This window comes from Lemur catta, chromosome 22 (assembly GCF_020740605.2).
Source record: "Lemur catta isolate mLemCat1 chromosome 22, mLemCat1.pri, whole genome shotgun sequence".
In the NCBI taxonomy this organism is placed as follows: Eukaryota; Metazoa; Chordata; class Mammalia; order Primates; family Lemuridae; genus Lemur; species Lemur catta.
The window spans coordinates 30662668-30682434 of NC_059149.1; the positions used below are offsets into that span (position 1 = coordinate 30662668).

Consider the following 19767-nt stretch of genomic DNA (forward strand, 5'->3'; position numbering starts at 1 on the left):
GGCACCGGGACCGTGGGGGGGGAGACCCCGGGTGCTCCGAAGGGGGTGGGAACAGGACAACCGTAAGGGGAAACAGAGGAAAGGAGCTGAGCGTAAAATCCAGCCGCAGACGCGCAGCCCCAGGACTGGCGCTCTCCCTCCCTGGGGCCCGGGTGCCCCCCTGGAGCCCCCTGGAGTCCCCGGGGAGCCTTCTGCACCCCGAACCGGGTCCCTCGGGAAACGCCGGTGCAGCCGCGTTGCAGAAGCCGCTATTCCTCCCCCCAAACCACAGATCAGACAGGGGAGAAGGAAGGGACACTCACCAGGCAGACAGGAGAGAGCAGGGAGGAGAGAGCAGCTCCGGCCGGGCAGGCGCCAGTCCCCGGGCGGCCGGGCCTCGTCCCTTTTATGGCCCCGCGGGTGCTATAAATAGACGCCGGGCGCCGCCCCTCCCCGAACTGATACCTGCATCGGAAACCATCCCTGGATCCTAGGAGGAAAACACGTCTTATTCAAATTTGGGGAAAACATCACAATTAAAAAAGTGTAACTCGTCCGTTCTGGGTCCCAAAGTGCTCTTTTCTTTCCCAGCAAACTGGGTGTGGCGACTTGGCAGCCACCAGGGCGGAGCGGGCAGGCGCTGGCATCAGTCCCGCGGGCTCTCCGCCTGCTCTGAATTTCAGGCTCAAATTCTCAGGCACATTTTCAACGCTTCTGAGCTCCGGGTCCCCTGACACATAAACTCCAGACGGGCCTGTGACAACCGCGGGAGCCTCGGGAGCGTGGGTGCCGCCTGCGCGGCCGGCTCCGGCGCCGGCGTGGAGCGGGGAGAGCGCAGCCCCGGCTGTCTGTGAGCGCACGCGTGGGTTTTGTTTTGCTTTGTGACTTAAAGAACTACTCAGGGTTTCACTTCTTTTCGGTCTTAGGGTCAGTTGAGCGAGAACTGCCTGTCCCCGGAGAAGCGCAGCGCCTTGCCCGCAAGCCTCGGCTTATTTATAGCTGTCTCCGCGGGTGCGCCGCCCTGACCCTCCTTTCCCGCAGCGGGTCCCGGTATAAAGGACGCACGCCTGGCACGGCCGTGGGCTGCGACCTGGCGCCACTGCCAAGCGCAGGCCCCCCGCCCCGGGACGTCCTCGCTCTGAGAACCCCGAGAACCGCGCCCCCCGGCTCGGGGAGCTCTGGGACCCGCGTGGCTGGCGGGTCTGGGGTCCTGCCCCCGCCCCCGGCTGCCAAACGCGAGTGGTAACAACTGCCCCGGCCGCCTGCGGAGAAAACACTGGGGAAAATAACACAGGGAACGTGCCCGGACGCCTTAAACACTCCGTGTGCCCACGTCTGGGCTACCAGGCTCGCGGCCAAGGCCCAGCAGCGCAGTCAACGAAGGTGCAAGTTAAATATCAGAAAGACACAGACCAAAGCCACTCAGTGTCCCCACGCGGAGTCCCTCGGACACCTGCTCGGGAACTACACATTTTTATTCTCGTGATACGCCAGGGGCCTGACATTTAATTTAGTAAATGTTTGTTGAGTGATTTCTTAGCCTATCCAGGCAGCTATAACAAAACACCGTGGTCGGGGAGGCTTGTGAACAGCAGAGTTTATTTCTGGCCATTCTGGAGGCTGGAAGTGCAAGGTCGAGGCACCAGCAGATTCTGTGTCTGGCGAGGGTCGCTTTCCTGGTTCTCTCGGACGGCACCTCCTCGCTGTGTCCTCACGGGGCCCCCCAGGCCTCCCCGCACGCAGGTGACAACAGCGGTGTGGTCTCAGGGAGGCAGCAGGGGGCTTGGCACAGGGAGAGGGTCCCACGGGGTTGGGGGGGAGGGGAAGGGTCTCCGCCCACCGGGCCCCTGTCCCCGTCCCAGCTCACGCTCTGCTCTCCGAGTGACGGCTGACGCCTTCAGGATTCCTCAGAGGCAGCTTCCTGGAAACGGAGAATAGATTGGACACACGAAATAAAGACACAGACGATATGAAAAAGATCCAAATCAAACTTTTAGAGATAAAAATAGGATGCACGAGACTTTTTTAAAGCATTGATGGTATTGACAGCATATTGTTGCAGAAGAAGAGATCAGTGGAGATAGCAAAGACAAAAATAGAAATATATAGAATAAAATACTAAGAGAAAAAAGACTAAAAAACCTGAAAAGGTCGTCAGAGGATGACTTGGGCAGACAGATATATGCCTGTCTTGTCCCCAGAGGTAGGGGCTGAGCAGAAGAAAATATTTGAAGAAGTAAGTGCCAAAGTGTTTCTAAATTTGCTGAAAAGTTGAACCCACAGACACAAGAGGCTCAACCTAGAATCCTATACCCAGTTAAAAAAAATTATATATATATGAATATATATATATATATATATATATATATACACATCTTCCAAAAACAGCAATGACACCCCTGCCCCCCAGAGCCAGGGTGGTGTCAGGGGAGACCCTGCAGCAAGGAAGCCCCCATTCCCCACACGCCTCTGATCAGGGGGCCTGGGCTCCCCCACTGCACCCCACAGTGCGGAGACAGCACCTCGTTCCTCTGCCAACGCAGCGTCAGAGGAGGCTGCGGAAACATAACAATTCACACAAGATTCAGAATCTCCTAACGTCAACCCAAATGTCCAGGTTTCCGTTGAAAATTACTCCACCGTCCTTCATGCAAATAACTTCGTCTCCTCCCCACGAAGTCAGCAAAAGCCAAATTTAACACAGACAAGCAAACAAAACGCTCCTTGCTCAGACCCACTCCATCCCCCAGCCGCTGTTCTCTCCTTCCCAGCCAGGCTTCCCCACAGGGCTGTGCACCGCCACGTTTTCCCATTTCTCCACTTTCCACTAGCCCGTTGCCGTTTTCCAATTCCTCTTCCATTCCTATCACATCAGTCACCAAAATAGCTCCAGGTCACTGATGGCCTCCGAGTCGCCACACCCCCGGGATGCGGCAGCTCTCGGGTGACCTGCCTGTCTCCACCAGCAGCCCCCGAACACCACCCCTACCTGAGCTCCCCTGGGTCCCTGCAATGCCTTGGGCTGCCCGCTTCCTTCCCTGCTGTCTGTGACCTCAGCCCTGGCTGGGTGGTCTCCACCAGCCCACCCGCACCGGTGGGAGCTCATCCAGGCACTGTTGCCTTCTGTCTGCACTCTGCCCAGGGCCACTGCAGGCGTGCCCTGTGCAGAGGTGGCTTTAACCACCGTCACTACCCAGATGGCTCCCAGCACCAGGCTAGGCTCACTCCTGGAGCTGCCTCTCGCACCTCTTTGAACGGTGAAATGGAACCTTAATCTCAAAAAGTCAAACAGTAAACTCAGGATTCCCACTCTTCCCCACCTGGTCCCTTTGGCCAGTATTTCTACCCCATGGATGCCACAAGCCACAAACCAACGACACCTCCCCCAGGCCCCTCCCAGCCCTGAATAGTTTTCCTCCTAAATATCCCTCAGATCTATCCACTTCTCCTCAGCTCCATCGCACCCAACTGGTCGGAGCTTGATGATGACTTCCCTGGAGTACTGGGACCCCTGCCCTCCCGCACCTCCTGGGTCCCACCTGGAGGGCTGGGACCCCTGCCCCTCCCACGCACATCCTGGGTCGTCTGCAGTGCATTCCCCAGACTAAAGCCCAAAAGATGCCTCAGAATGCACATAGAGCAAGTCACCCCTACGCCCCGACAGCCACTCCTATCTTAAATTAAAGCCTGACATAGTTAACATGTGCGTCCGTGTGTGGCCTGGTCCCAGCCTGTTCTTCATGGCACTTGGCGCTCTCCGTGGAGCCAAAGGTGGTTGCTCCCCCACCCCTACAGGGTCTCTCAGACCGGCCCCTGCAGACCTCCTCCCTGTATTCAAACTTCAGCAAAAGCGCCAGGTGTTCAGATGCCTTTTCTGGCCCCACTTTTGTGTCACTTTCTTTGCTGTGAGTTTCTTCCCTGCAGAGCCCTCTCTGTCACCAGCCGTGACCAGTGACCGCGAGGGTCTCGCCGGCCAGGCTCAGCCCCGGACTGTGAACACAGGGAGTCTGCTAAGCAGGGAAGTCCCAAGACCTCGCTCAAAACCCAGCCCACAAAATACACTCAACAAACACTCGCTTGCAAAGAGAATAAGCCACGTAAATTGGCTCATGTGTGTCCTTTAACAACAGCGACAAAGTCAATGGTGACAAAGTCAACATTCTTCCCAACCGTCAAGGTGACGAGGCTGCTGGTGTTCAGGCATTACTCAACATCTCTGTAATAGAGCCCAAAGTTTTTCCATATTTTGTTAATCAAAACATATCCTAGGAAACCTGGCAGCAGGTCTTAGCTACGTACCCTGCAGATATCATATGTGCACTCGGCTTAGCGTGACCTCTCGTTCTCATCGGCAAGGTAGGGCGCCGTGAACTGCCACGGGGACATGAAGTCCACAGCTCACAGGGGTGTCCTCTCTGACCAGCAAGGTTCGCCTGGACCAGGTGGGGCTGGGGATGTTCTCAGAAAACAGGAAACCCAACGAGGTCGTGAAGGCCTGCCGCGTGGGTGAAGAGGGAAATGTGAGACTGAGGTCATTTGCCATTTTGTCTAGGCAGCCACAGAGTCCTACGTCTCAGTAACATTCAAGATTATAATGCGATTCTTGATGCAAAATCCCTGGCTGCATTTTAAAACTACGAGAACTGCCCCTCCGGCTGAGTTAGAGCTGTGTGATAAAACGCCTTTCTCCGAAGCTTTCTGTGCCAGGAGACCAGAGATCTGTGCAGACACATCCGCACCTTCACCGGGACGGACACGGCACCTTGCTCATCGCAGAAACCCAATAGATACAAGGGACACCTCCAGCCCCAGAGCCCCGGGCTGCTGTGAAGGGCAGGGGCTCTGGGCCGGGCTTTATGTTGTCCGTCTGCTGTTGAAGTTGCTCTGTCAGAGAGCTCTCCACCCGCCCTAGGCCCTGGCTTCCTCGTCTGTAAAGTCAGTGGAATCAGAGGATCCTCGTCCAAGCCCCGGAACGCTCCGGTTCAATCCGGAGCGGTTGTGCTGGGAAGAGGCCTCACCCCGCGGCAGCCGGGCGAGCAGCTGCCTGGCTCAGCGCGGGGCCCAGGAAACAGGAGCCAGAGCACGGCGGGCCCTGCCAGGAGAGGATTCCGTTCTGAAAGCGCTTAAAGGCTTAAAGATGGCAAACAACGCGGCCGAGCCACGTGTCTGTGAGAATAGTGGCGGCACCGAAACAAAAATGGATGTCAGGCGCAAGAGCCACGCGGCTGGCAGGGGTGGCCAGTCCCCTGGGGAGCAGGAGGTGACCCGCGTGCTCTGGGCTCCGGGGGGCACAGGGGTGAAGACCCAGGTGGGGGGGCAGCCCGCAGGGGAGTCTGGATGGGGCAGAGCAGGGGACACCATCCCACCCAACCCCGCACCGCAGACGTGGAAACTGAGGCCCAGGAGGGGCTTTAAAGGAAACAGTGCAGGGTCTCCCTGCTACACAGCGAAGGCATTTAGACTAAAGCTCCAGGGTCTCGGCTCCTGGAGGGGCAGGGGCCGCAGGAACCGGCTCAGGGAGGCCACGGCCGCTCTCGCCCCAGGCTGCACGAGACACCTCCACACCACGGGCTCTCGGGCCAGATGCTTCTGAAACGCAGCGAAGTCAGAAATGGTCCCTAGAGTCAGACTCACCTCGTGACCGTTTCTTTTACCGTCGTGTCACCGATTCCCGGCAGCGTCGGCAGCGGGTAAGTGTGGACTGGAAGGAGGAGATCCCGGGCCCCACGCCGGGTGTTTGAATGGGGAAGGCCCCGAACACACAACAGCAACACACAACAGCAACGGCCTCCCCCGGCAGGGCAGAGGCTGCGTCCACGTGAAGTCGCGGGAGCGCTGTCAGCTTTCCTCGGGCTCCCCGGAGACCGCAGCACGCCCGTCCGTGTCGGCCTTAAGATCAGCCGCCTTAAGATCAGCGGGCGCAGCTGTGCCGGATCCTCCTAAGCAGCACAGTCCCGGCTTGTTCAACCCACAGGAAGGTGCGGGATGAGGGGAGGTTTCTTCTCGGGGCCAAGCCAAGGTCAAGGCTAACCCTCACCTGTCATCCTCAGACAGCGAAGTGCTGGGTCCGGAACCAGGGGGGTCAGCACTGGGGGGCGTCCTCTGTGCCCACCAGGCCTGTAGCTCTGGGCGAGGCACGAACACGGAGTCCTACTGAGTGACGTTACTTAGACAGAAGGTTCTCCAAGGCCTCCTCTCCCCAAATTCCGGATTCTGTTACGATTACGGGACCACACGATTCGTCATCCAGACTGAGCCCATTTTATTATAAGAGCCAGAGGAGAAACTGTCAATAAGCACTCGGGGCCGAGCGTGCACGTAACATCACTCGAATTATAACCAACATCCCCGACAGAAGGGAAGCGCCCAGGAATGCGGAAGTAGCAGCTTTACATTTTGGAGAACTATGTGCATTTTAGGAGCGTAGACTCAGTCCATAAAAAGTGAAATATCTGAAAGGCAGGCTCTCTGATGATGATTCTGTTTTCTCCAGAAGACCATTATCTTTTCCTCCAGGCTGACTGAAAGCTGAGTGAACTTTCAGGTTTTGCCTATTTCCCATGAGCTCTGCACTCGTTACTTGATTGTGGTTCTATGGGTCTGTCATTGAATCATCTCCCTAAACATGAGCCTGAGATAGTCATTCTTCCTCAAACTTTTATTAGTATAGACTTTGCTACTTATAAAGCAGCCCAAGGGGGAAAAAATGTATATATATATGATACATTGCTGGTTAAAATAGCCTATGCTAATGGAAGAGTTATTTGTATAAAATTTTAATTTTTCTCAATTATATATTACATTGCAGGTCCTTATGCCTAGGCCCTAAAAGTATTTAATTACTCATAAATTAATAGATGAGCTTCCTGAGTTAAGTGAGAGGGTGAGTGCAAAAAATTGTGCAAGTTATTTTCAAAGGCAAACCATAAAGGAGAGTTATTTTCTACCCGTGGAGAGACTGTATCTCACCCTCTGTCTGTCGTTAGCAACTGTTCCTAGGAGTTGGCAGATAATAGACACTCTGTAAATATTTTTTTATTTGGTTGTTTGCAAGAAAATAAAATGAGCTGAGTCAGGAGATGGGGTCGAGAGGGGACCGAACCCGTGTGAACACTGGAGAGTAAGACAGTGGTGTCAACTATCAACTTCTTTGATGTGCGAATGAAGTGAGTTTAATTCCTCAAAAATTAACAATACGTAAACATTTATCATCACACGACTCATTCTAGTTTTGAATTCACGATTATACTTTATTATCCTCTGTAGGTGATCAAATACGATTCCTTTAGCCCAAAGCTTCTCAAACTTTTTGGTCTCGGGACGCCTGTGAACCCTTAAAAATTATTACTGTCCAAAACAGCTTGTATTTAGGTACATTATGTCTACCTATAGTGATCATACTGGGAATTTTATTTTTATAAAATTTTTAGTTAGTTATATGACTATTTAGTTAATTCATTTTAAAATGATCATAATAATCCCATTACTTGTTTACATAAACAACTTTTTTAAAAAAAAAGGTAACTATTTTTAAAAACAAAAAAGTAGTATAGAGTGGAAGGTTTTTTTTTTTTTTGCAAATCTCTTTAATATTTGGCTTAAGACAGCTGGGTATGTGCTTTTGCATTTAATTTGCTGCAATCCAATCATTGGTTGCAATATGTGAAGAAAATCCAGTCTCAAGTAGATGTGTAACTGAAGAAGAGAGAGCCATGTTAGTGGTTTGCGTAGATAATTGAGAATAGCCCTTTTTACTACACTAAAAATCTATGTGGCACTTTCTTAAAGACTAGTTGCAAGTGGGGTCTGAAACCACAGAACTGAACTTTCCATGCTCTGCTACATAACGTCCTCTCACGTCTCTTGCACTTTGGTTTTGCAACATGATGCATCGGTCATAATAATAGATGATTTCATAACATCATGCATTAAAAAATAATAGTGTACTGAGTGACGCAGATTTTCCAAATTTCATTATACAATCGCATAAACTCACATTGTTAATGTGGACACGATCTCACCAGTGTTATCAGAAGGGTTTTGGCTTCCCGGATTCCCTAAGAGGGTGTCGAGGCGGCGGGGGGGTCTCCCAGCCACTCTGAGACTGTTCCCCAGTTCTGACCTCTCAGCCCTTGGGAATCTCGCCCGTGCGTTTTTGCCGTGTAACCACCAGATGGCGCTCCAGCCCTAAGAATTACCTTTATCCTTCTATAGGAAAAAATCTGTTAATACCAGTGTTTGTACCTTCATAATATCCTGAAATAAAAATTAAAAAATTGAAAAAAAAATACCAGTTCTTTTGAGAAATTCAAAAGCATTTTACAGAAGAGAGGAAAACATTGTTAAAAATTTAAATAGCATTATTACCAATAATCTTTTGTCATTTTGGATACTAATCCTGCCTTGGCTCTAGCTGGTCGTGGTGATTGTATCTAACCAACAGTGTGTACGGGAACAACTACATGGTGAGAAAAAAAAAACCATCAAGTTTTAAACATCTGAAGGACGGAAGACGGAGTTAGAGATAAATAGAGCTGGGGTGAAGCTGTCTCTATCCACCTACACGCATGTGCACACACACACACACACGCATGCAAGCACACACACACACGCATGCAAGCACACACACACACTCGCACACATTGTGACTGTTGAGGTCATGTCACCTTCACTAGGCTACAGTACCCAAAATTCGGTCACACATTGCTGTAGATGTTGCCATGAAGGTCTTTCGAGATGAGCTCAGCATCTAAATCAGCAGGCGTGAGCTAAGTCCATCCCTCTCCTGCTGTGGGTGGGCCTGGACTAATCAGTTGAAGGCCTTGCAATCGAAGGGTGGCCACCGGAGTACGCACAGGCCCCAGGAGGAACGGATCCTACAGAAATATACCGGTGGGAAAGTTTGCCGCCTTAGTTTTAAACATGATTGAGAATTTTAAAGGAAGGTGTTATCTTAATATGGATGAACAAAGGCAGGTGTATGCGGTTCAGGCCTCTGTTGGGTACCAGCCCTAAATGTCCTCTACGTTTGTAAAAACTCCAGGGCCGGAGATGAACCCAGGCGGTGGGGAGCGTCTGAAAGAAGGCCCGGGTCTGACGCGGCCTCTGGAGACCCACAGGCTCCCCACGGGCTCTGGGCCTCCCGTGAGCAGGGCTGGTCCAGGCGTGGAGGTCACGCGGTAGCACGGCAAGATGAGGCACCACCAGGATGCTCGGCTGGGGCCCGAGCCACGTGGAGCCAGAGCAGGGAGCGAGGCGGGGCCGGCCCTGGTCACAGGTGTCTCGGGGCGGGAAGGCATCGGGCTCCAGGATGATACGGGAGGCGTCTCTCCTGCAGCGCTGAATGACGTGGTGCTTCCAAATACTCGCCCTGCGGATAATCCTCCTCTCGGGCTGCCAACTGTGTGTGCTCTTAACGCTACACGCTATAGTTTTCTGTCTCCAGTAACTCTGATGACTATGATGATATTTGGGATTTTCCAAAAGCCCCTGTGGGTCAGAGGAATCCACCAGGTTCACTCTTTATAGAGACTTTGGATTCATCCAAATTGAATCTGCATCCTGCCCCGTAGCAGCACACGCGACACGCGTGTTACACACACACACACACACACACGTCACCGCAGATCTGACTCATCACAGTCCACGCACCACATTTGAAAATAGACGTGCATGTCAGTCCTTTAGCTGGAGAGCCCGTGTTGTGGACATGCTCTTTAAATAATATCAGATGTGCTTAAAAGGTTTTTAGAAGTGACTCAGGTGCCCCAGTTTGTTTTCAGTAGCTGTGATGTACTTTGAAATATTTTTGCATTTCTCTCATTCGAGGTCCTGAGTATTTTCCTCAGCTCGGCCTGGCGCTGTGATGTCCCCTCGCCACCAGGTGGCGGTGTTGGGCCGCAGTGTGAATTTCACAGTTTGAATAAATTCTGGAGAAAACCGGGAGCCGCGACCTGAACCCCCGCGTTCCGGGGCCAGCAGAGCCAACCCTGGGAAGTGAGGATTCAGACCCAGAAATGGCTCAGGGTCGTGAGCTGAGGCCGTGGGGGTGGGGCCCACGGTGGGGTTAGTGTCCCCGGAGGAAGAGGAGGGCCCGGAGCCCGTCCCTGCCCAGGGGAGGACGCCCCGGGAAGGCGCCCTGGGGGGCAGGACGCGGGACCTGCGGTGTCTGCTGCGCACGAGCCGCCGGGCTGCAGCTCCTTGTCAGCGCAGCCCAGACGGCTGGCACGATGAGCTGCCAGCGACGTGCAAATTTATGGCAGAGTTTTGGTGGTAAAATAAATTACAAGGAAAACCAAATTATTTTCTAAATGGCCCAGTGCCAGCCGGATGAAGCCCGTAATGCCCCGTCAGCCGTGGACTTTGCCAAGGGCTGGCTGGCCCCAGACGCAGCTGCCACGCGCAGGCCTGGGGGGGAGCCAAGTCCGGGCCCCACCAGCCTCAGCCCCCCAGGGAAGCCCGGCCCCACCCAGGAGGCCTCACGGGGTCCGGGCACCACGTCGGGGCCCCTGGTGGCCAGAGGGGCCGCAGCTGCGTCTTGTCCAACCAGGCGCCCCCCCCCCCCCAAAACGGCCAGAACCCTCCACTGGCTGAAATAATGACAGCCGCTTCTGTAGGATCCGGCGCTTCCTAGACCCAAATAGCGGATGCGTTAACCCAAACAGACGGACATTTGAAATGATGTCAACTGGGCAGACAGAAGAGACGGAGACAGGGACAGCGTGAGGGAGGGGGACAGGACCCCTCCCTCAAGGGTCGAGGGTCACGGGAAGAGTCCCAGTCCCGAGGCTCCAGCCACGAACACGCAGCTCCCGTCGCACTTGACCTTCCCGCCAAAACTGCGGGGGGAGCAGCGTGGAAGGACCCTCCAGTTGTTAACAGAAGTGTAAGGAACCATCAAATACGTGCCCTTCCTCCCCCTCCCCCCCCAGTGACCTCTCTAACCAGCGAGGCCACTGAGATTGTCCCAGTTTGTCACCGAAGGCCAGGGCTGCGGCCGAGGGGGAGGGCAGGGCCCTGACAGGGGCGGCACAAAGAATGTGCCATTGTCTGCGGCCCCCACCGCGGGCCCCCACCGCGCTTCCGCACAGGGACAATGGACACTGCTCTGCTCTGCCTTCCCGTCCCCGCTGCACAGAGGGTCTTGTGTCGGGCGAGACACCAGGAGAGAGCGTCTGGGGCACAGAGCACAGCCCGGGCTGGGCACCGTGTGCACACACAGCCCTGGGGGGATGGGCACCGTGTGCACAGCCCTGGGGGGTCGGGCAGTGTGTGAACAGCCCTGGGGGGACGGGCACCGTGTGCACAGCCCTGGGGAGATGGGCACCGTGTGCACACACAGCCCTGGGGAGATGGGCACCGTGTGAACAGCCCTGGGGGGACGGGCACCGTGTGCACACACAGCCCTGGGGGGACGGGCAGTGGCAGGGGCAGAGCAGCAAGAAAGAGAGAGAGAAGGAGGGAGGGAAGGAGGAAGGAAGGAAGAAAGGAAGGAAGGAGAGAGGGAGGGAGGCAGGGGAAATTGCCAAGGCGGTTTCCACAGGAAACCCCACGTGCCTCTGTTGTGTGCGAGTCCCGTGCCGTTGCCCGCAGACCTCTGAGCATTTGCTCCTTGGCGGTTACGATCCGCCTTCCTAGGAGTTTCCAGGACTTTGTTGCCCTTTTGAAAACCTAGGAACGCTGCATCCGGTGCTCTGTCTGCATCCGGGTTGCTCCTAGATCTCCGTGTAGCCTCTGTCCCGCGCAGAACGGGAGTGTTGTGAAAACACACGGCTCATTTCACGCACAGAAAGGAAAGTGGACGTCAGAGCTGCACAGGGCACCACGCCATCTGCGAGACAAAGTTACCGCTGGAATCACAGCGTCACACGACATTTTAAGTGTAGACACTTTCTAAATAGCAACAGCTGTTGGGCTGCTATTCGGCGGGAACCTGACTCTTGACCTCATAATTATCTGTAGGAAAAGAGCATTTTACACCAAGTCGCCCCATGTATTACCCCAGAGGATTCTGTGGTCTAAAACCCAAGAGAAAATGTGCCTTTTTTTTTTTTTTTTTTGGCACATGCAACATATTTCATGACGCTCTGGCACTGAAATCTTGCTGATAGATGTGACATATACTTTTGATATATTAATTTTTTTCTCTTTTCTTTTATTCCAGACCTCCCCTTCTTGGTGTAATTTTTTTCTTAGATTGTGTGTGCAAGATCAGTGATACCATCACTGCTGGACATTTTAGAGAGTTTCCAAGTTATGCCACGGAAGCAGAGGAAAACTTTGAAACACTGTGTTGCAAAGGTTAACATCAAATTTGCACAAAAACAAATGGCTTTAACAAGTGGCCAGGTGCTGAGCATTCTGACCCAGCACGGAGCGCAGAGAATAACTGAGCTCTGACGGCTCCAGCACACACAGGAGCCGACCCCCTGCACACGCAGGGCATGGAGTTTGCCGCTAGGAAGGGCAGGTGTGTGGCCTTAGGGGACGCAGCCTCCACGAGGGGAGGGGATTCTGAGGACCACCGTCCTGGCCTCACCTGCCGATCCCCGGGGGAGGGACTCGGGGAGCGGCCCCTCCCTCACTGTCTGGGCCCCAACAGGAGCAGGGCTCTGTGCCGGCTCTGGGGACTCCGGGGCTGGGCATGCCTGGGGGGGACACCTGACACCCAAGACCACGTGGCACACAAACCCAGCACCACTTTCCCACCTGTGCTGGTGGGAAACGGGGCCGACGGGTCTCCGCTTGCCGGTGGCTGGGGCTGCTTCTCTGTTGTCCTCAGCACGGGGGACAAGCAGGAGGACGTGTTATACGTCAGCTCCCCCAGACCCCCCTGTGCACCCTGGAATCTGAGTGGAACCCGGTGCTGCTCAGGAGAGGGACGGGAACTCCAGGAAGACCCCAGATGGGCATGATGTTTCCGCCTGACACACTCCCTGGCACCTGCCAGCCCTCTCCAGGAACAGAGGGGTGTGGCTGATGGTCGCACTAATCACGCCCCTTATTTTCTGTATTTTAGGATGTTTTGACAGCTTACAGAGCTTGCCAGCCTGGCCAGGGAGAGGCTGCCCCTCCCAGGAATGACCAAATCTGAGATGGCAGCAGGCGTGGCCAGGAGCCCGACTGTCCTAGGCAGACCGACCCCTCCCGAGCCCACTCTCCTGCACCAGCCAACGTCACCCCCGCCCTGAACCACCACAGCGCCAGGTCCAGGCCACAGAGGCTGGCGCTGCAGCCCAGGGCCCCTGGCATTATTCGAGGAGCTGGCCCCACGCTGCAGACTGTCCTGCCGCACCTTCCCAGGGAAACTGCCACAAACCCTCTGGCCCCGCTTCCTCTCGCTCCTGTCCCCGCCACCCTGGCATGTCCCCTGCAGCCCTGCATGGTGTGTGGCAACCCCCTCGCTGGGACCTGTGAGCTTCCTCCCTCCTGCTGTGGCCACGCCAATACCATGCCACGCCCAGCGTGGACGTCCAGGGAGCCTCAGGCCTCTCTGGGAAGCAGGAGGGCCAAGCGGCCACGGCCTGGCTGGACGGGCAGAGGCAGAGGAGGCACCTGGATGCAGCTGGGGGAGGAGGAGACACCCCACTTAGAAATTCTGCCCTGGAGGGAACCTGATCAACTCCTTGTTTAATGATCGGAGATGCCGGCCCTGGGTCCTGCAGGCTCTGAGGCTCCTGGTCTCCCATGAGAACTTCTCACCTGGTGATCTGCTGCCCACAGATCAGAAAAGCCACCGAGGCACAGATTTCAGGAGGACTGGCGTCTTCCATATGATTTATTTCATCTCAGCATAAATTGACATTCGTACAAGGTTTTGCAGTATTTATGCCCAGGGTTTTAAAACTCAAGCATTAATAAATACATTAACTACACACATAGGAACAGCTGGCCTGAACTTTGCTTTAAACAGGTATAGTTTATCTTTAATAAATGACAACATGTGAGTACTATTTAGAGCTTTAACAAGCTTCGGAGGAGCTCTACTCTCACATGAGAACACATCTAGCCTTTCGTATCAAGTTAATTCAAACCAGTTCACTCTGCGTGATTCAAGCACCTGCCAGTCCCAGCTTCCGTGCTCAGGGCTTGAACACCACGTGGTCCGGCTTCTTCCTGGACTCGGAAAAGGTGTCATTGACGCGGATGCTGAAATAAATCTGGATGCAACTGAAGCATTTGCGTATTTCCATTTTTAGCTCATATTATTACCTTATGAATAATAATATTGCAGAAAAAAGGGGAAACGCGAATACTGATTTTTAACCCCCCCCCAAATATAACTTTTTATAAGCCAGGAAAGCATTTAAAATAGCAACACAAAAGAACACTTTTGTTTACATTTGTCCTCCTAAAATGTTACAGCAGATCAAGTCCTGAATCTATGCTGGCTTTAGGAATGGAGAAAATGAACCTCCAAACCAGACGATTTCAAAACCTTTTACAGGAAGTTACCTAAGAGACCAACAGATTCCACAGCTGCCACCAGAATTACCAGCGGGACACCGGAAATGAACAGAAACGGAACAGATGATTCACATCTTGCTTAAGTACTTGCAGCAAAACTGACACAGATGAAGAGTTCTAACCAAGTAGTCAAAGAACTTCCACAGCATTCATTCTCTTAGAGGAAAAGAAACACTGTCACCACAGACGCAGAAATCAAACCACCAAGTCCCAAGTCCAAGCTCTATAAAGCTGCCAACCCCTGGAGTTTAGGGTTGTTTCCAAGACAAAGAATAAAAACAGAGAGAACATGACACAGTCTGAAGCTCATTCCTTTGGGTTCCAAATGAACCTTGATTGACAATGTAAAAGTCACTGCTTGTCAGCTAACGAAAGCAGGCTTTTCATGCATACCACATTTTCCCCATAAAACACCACTCTTCTTTGAAATATCTGGAAACGTCAGCATGCATGGGTTAATTTTATGAAAATTATAGATGGCTGTTGTAAAGGCACCAGCCTCCTGTGGCTCTTAACTGATTGATAATCAGGAATATTTTTCAGCAACCGTTTTCCTAAACGATGTTGGATGCAGACTCAGAACACCACACCGAACATGGAAAGACGCTACACTGCAGCCTCAGACTTCCAGAGGCGAGTCTCCGCAGTGACTGGTGACCCCCAGCAGTCCCCAAAACAGAGACCTTGCAGGGGGTGGCTCTTCTGTGTGTGTGTAATGGATCCAATCAGTGTGTTTCCACACCCCAGGTACCGGCCCCAGAAAGCAAAAACTGGTGCTCGGGACATGTCAGGTCCTCTAGTATCTGCTTTTGTGTGATATTGCTATTTAGAAATATGATATACAATATGCTATATGTTTTCAGAATGGGTTGGCTAGACATCCACTAATGGTTGGTGGTAATTCCTTTTCCTTATTCTTCAGGTTTCTTTGTATATTTCATTATGACAATATGATGGGAAGTACCTGGTGCCAGGTAGCCCTGGCAAGGATGCCAGGTGCAGCGCAGGCATTTCTTCACTAAGCGAGATGCTAGAATAACATGCACAGGCGTGTTACTGTGCGGCTGCCCACGTCTGACATCCACCACTTCCCATGTCTTCTGAAGTGGACAATTCCGCTCTGGAGGCCCCATGTCAATGTTGTATGTTTATACAGAAAACATCACAGAAATGATCTCGCAAGTAAAATCACAGTGATGGTACTTTATGAATTTGATACTTAAGGGATGAAAGTATTAGCCTGGGATGAAAGTATTAGCCTGGTCCCATTTCATATAAAAACTTTAGCATTAATATTAAAATTCTAGAGAAAATGTACTACAGTATGAAATGTACATTTCTTAAAGGAACATTACATTATTTGTCTCCTTTGGCTATAACCACTTTTTCTACTACCATTTCTCCTATAAAAGACCAAGGAAGTCAGGCAATATGAAGTCTGTTTTTCTTTCCTAAGACAACTCACCAAGTTGCCAAGTCGCTGGGTGCATGAGTAACTGTGAACAAGCATATTCAGTCAGAATATGCTCTGACTGAAAGCACAAGTTCCACTCCTGGGTCATGCATGAGATTCAAGCTGATCGTTTCTAAATACACTTAACTGAAACCTTTCACAACCACAGACTCTTTAAAAAGCATAACCTATTTTTCAATTACCCACTCATTTCCACAGTGATGGGAATTCCTATCACTGGGTTAATAAGAAAACAATATTAAGGTATTCGTGATTTCTTCTAATTATATTCCAGTAACTTTCAACGTGTACTTCTCCTGTTATGTGAAAATGGATTGGATTTTGAATCCAAACCGGTTTGCCTCTCTTTGTGAGCAAGTATTTCATCCTTCAACTCTTGATAAGCAGTAAGTCCCTTCTGCACATATTGGAAAAGTCCAATATTCTATTAAATGAGGAAAGATCAACTGGTTTGTTTGTAATCCTTGCAGCCCCTCAAAGCAGTGAGTCTCTCGTTAATTCTATTGGGGCATATTAGAATTCACAACTAAATGTGGTTCATTTGCTGAACTGCAATAAAAATGCATGTTACTTCCCTGTTATGTTCTTTGAACATGCCCTTTGTCACTGGGCCATGTTCTCTGGGCTGTAAAAGTTAATCTCCCTCATCACAGTTACATAATACATATTCAAAACATCATAAATAGGAGGTTCAAAATGTGCCTGCACCTGTTTTTAGAATTGCCAAAAATAAATGATTTTAGCCTTTTTTTTATAAAGGAATATTTCCTTTCATCTCACTCTAAACTATGAAAGTGGTTGAGTGTATACGGCCGGCTGTCAAAGATTCCTTTTAAGGTAGACAAGCACCCTTGTCAGTGTTTCCTATTTATGACGTGCTATTTGGTAACATGTAGTCACCAGAGATAGTAAGTCGTGACTGTATCACTGACCAAAGTTAACAACCCTTAAAGTGAAACATGAAATCCATCTCACAGGGTGAGGCGCGACTGCCCCTGGGGCCGTGAGCCTTGGGGAGTCTGTGGTACCTAACAGGGAATAACTTCCAATGTTTACTGGACAGGAGCTCTCACTGGTAATCAAAGATTTTACCTCTGTTTATTAAATTACTCTTTTTGGAGTTAAGCCAACCAAAACGAGTACACAGTAGCATGAGCTTTTAAACTAAATTAGAAAGAGCTTTACTTATCAGTTATAATTTTAAACCTCAAGGCAAAGAATAAGAAGAGTGACCTCCCGGTGGCTCCACTAATAGTTGGCGCTGGCCTACTTCTCGGGTCCCAAGAATGGCGCGGTGGCCCCGGGACCCGCGTGGCTTTCTAAGTCAGTCCTCCTGTCCCCCCTCGGGAGCGGGGTGTCCCGGAGCGAGCGCACCTAGGGTCACCCGGGACCCGCCCATGCGCCCTCAGGCCTAGTCTTCTGATTGCATTCCAGTCTCCCTCGGGTACCCCTGTCCGCTGTCTCGTCTGTAAGGTCATCTGCTGGCACACACCCTCCCTCTTACACTACCGACCCCATTAAGCAAAATAAGCAAAAAGGAACGCAGAATAGGGAGGCGACAGTGCCCCCAGGGCTACCTCCAAAGCTGTTAAGCGATCCACCCTGGCCAGCGGCCCACCCCACGCCTCTCCCTCCTCTCCTCCGCCCCCGTCGCCCTCCCCTTCCCACGGGAACCTCAGCCCATGGGGCGGCTCCTTGGACCCCAGAGCTGCCCGAGGGAGATGCCCAGCTGACCCCGGCCCGGCCTACACGGCGCCCTGCTCCGTTCTGTCCGGCTTCTCGGGCAGGTTGAGCACGAACGGGAAGAGCGAGGCTCGGGCGTCCACGGGGGTCCCGGGGGCCTCAGGCTGGAAGCTGCCGCCCAGGCCCGCGTCGCCGCCGGGCTCTCCGTCCTGGGAGGGCACGAAGCGCCAGGTGCCCGAGCGGCTCACGCAGTAGATGGTGCCGTCCAGGGCGGCGCAGCGGAAGGGCTGCAGGCCCGCGGGGCTGCCCGGCGGCCGCAGGAGCGAGGCGCATTGGCTCCACTGCTTGGCCAGGCAGTGGTAGCGCGAGACTCGGACGCCCCCGCCAGGCCCGGCCGCCGCCTGGGCGTCGCCGCGGCCCCCGCACAGGTCGAAGCGGTAGATGAAGCCGTCGAGCGCCACCATGTCGGCCGAGCGCTCGCGGCTGCTGCTGCACGGGCACTCCTGCCACTCGTCGCGCCGGGGGTCGTACTTGAGCAGGCGGTAGAAGAGCGAGCCCCCGGACACATAGATCTCCCCGTTACACGTGGTGGCCTCGTGGGCCACTGCGAAGGCGCCCCGGGGCAGCGGCGCCACCGTGGCCCAGCGGTCTGCGCGCGGGTCGTAGCGCTCCACGCTGAGCAGGCACTCGCCGCCTACGGCGTACAGGTGTCCGTCCAGGGCCAGCAGCTGCAGCTGCGAGCGCGCCTGGCGCAGCGGCCGCACGGTGCTCCAGCGGTCGGTGGCCGGGTTGTAGCAGAAGACCTGGTCGGACGGGCGCGCGCGGCCGTCGGGGCCCGCGGGCGCCACTCCGCCCGCCACGAAGAGGTAGTTGTAGAGCACGCACAGGCTGCAGCCCCGCGCCGGCGCGCCCTCGGGCAGCCGCGTCAGCTCGCGCCACTCGCCGGCCTCCGCGTGGTAGCAGTAGATGGCCGCGTCGCCGCGCGCGTCCGTGTCCCCCGAGGGGCTCTGCGGCCGGCTGCCCGCGCGCTCCCCCGCCGGCCCGAGCGCCGCGGCCAGCAGGTGGGCGCGGCCGGAGCGCAGGCGGCGGCGCAGCAGCAGGTCGCGCTCGGCCCCCGACAGGCGCCCGAACACGGCGGGCTCGCGCAGCACCTCCAGGTAGTGGTCGCCCATGAAGCGGTAGGCGGCGTCGCGCAGCTCCGACAGCCGCTGCCGCTTGGCCACGCTCAGCACCTCGTAGCAGTTGGCCAGGCTCAGCTGCGGGCCCACGGCGTCGGTGGCGCGCTGCGCGGCGCCCGGCAGCTGCAGGCGGCGCGCGCCGGCCACCACCTCGGCCACGTTGTCGGGCCGCACGCCCGCCATGCGCCCGCTGTACGCGTCGGCCAGCAGCAGCCGCAGCGCCGCCAGGCTCACGCCCTGCACCCGCAGCACGTCCCGCGACGCGCGCGCGCGGAAGAAGTCGCTGCGCGCCGCCAGCACCGCCTTGTGCGCGCGGAGCCGGCGGCCGGACACCTCGATGACCAGGTCCGGCTCTCCGTAGGCGGCCGCTGCCCCAGGCGGCACGGGCGCGGGCTCCCCGGGGTCCTCCGGGCACTCGGGCTCCGCGGGAGAGGCGGGCTCCTGAGGACACGCGCGCTCCTCCGGGGACGCGGGCTCTTCCGGGAACGCGCGCTCCTCCGGGGACAGGGACTCTTCCGGGGACCCGGCGCCCGCGCTGCTGGCCTCCCACTGCCGGTCCACCACCCGCTGGCCGCGGCGACACGGGGGCGGGGAGGTCGCGGCGTCCTCCGCCGCGGAGGCGCGAGACCGCGGCGGGGCCTCGTCCCCGGAGCTGAAGCACAGGGACGCGCTGAGGCTGCAGGGTGTCTGCGCCGGGGACGCAGCGCCCGCCCCCCCGGCCGCGCCCGGCTGCTGCGGGCCGCCCTCTCCCGGAGTCCCGGCCTGGCCGCGCGCCGCATGGGCAAAGGCGCCCCCGGGCTCGGCTCCGCGGACGCGGTCGTCCCCCGGGTAGAGGACGCAGGGGACCACCGAGTTCTCCATGGCGGGCTGTGTCGCCGCCGCACGCCCGCACGCCCACCTCGCGCGTGGCAGCCCCGCAGGTCCGGTCAAGGTCGGTGGTGACTCGGGGGTTTCTAGCTGCACACGCCTTCCTGGCACGCGATCGGA

The 19767-nt window shown here is 54.9% G+C and overlaps 2 protein-coding genes across 2 annotated transcripts in view; both read right to left on the minus strand.

The window, feature by feature from the left end:
• Positions 1-342, minus strand: part of MYOM2 (myomesin 2) — a 55343-nt gene extending 55001 nt beyond the window's left edge. The window contains exon 1 of the mRNA XM_045535284.1: positions 303-342. The gene's annotated coding sequence lies outside the window, so the exon portion shown is untranslated. The remainder of the gene's footprint in view (positions 1-302) is intronic.
• Positions 343-14693: 14351 nt separating this feature from the next.
• On the minus strand, positions 14694-19767 carry KBTBD11 (kelch repeat and BTB domain containing 11). The gene is made up of 2 exons (XM_045535405.1): positions 19594-19767; positions 14694-19509 (listed from the first exon to the last, which is right to left on the minus strand). The coding sequence occupies exons 1-2, from the start codon at positions 19639-19641 to the stop codon at positions 17665-17667; spliced, it is 1893 nt and encodes a 630-aa protein (XP_045391361.1). The 5' UTR covers positions 19642-19767; the 3' UTR covers positions 14694-17664.

What these genes read in the sequence shown, in the direction of transcription:
- KBTBD11 (XM_045535405.1), bottom strand. Translation starts at nt 19,641, where the DNA reads ATGGAGAACTCGGTGGTCCCCTGCGTCCTCTACCCGGGGGACGACCGC. An exon ending in TCTACCCGGGGGACGACCGC is followed by an intron (nt 19,510 to 19,593) that starts GTCCGCGGAGCC and finishes GGCCCGCAGCAG; the next exon opens with CCGGGCGCGGCCGGGGGGGC.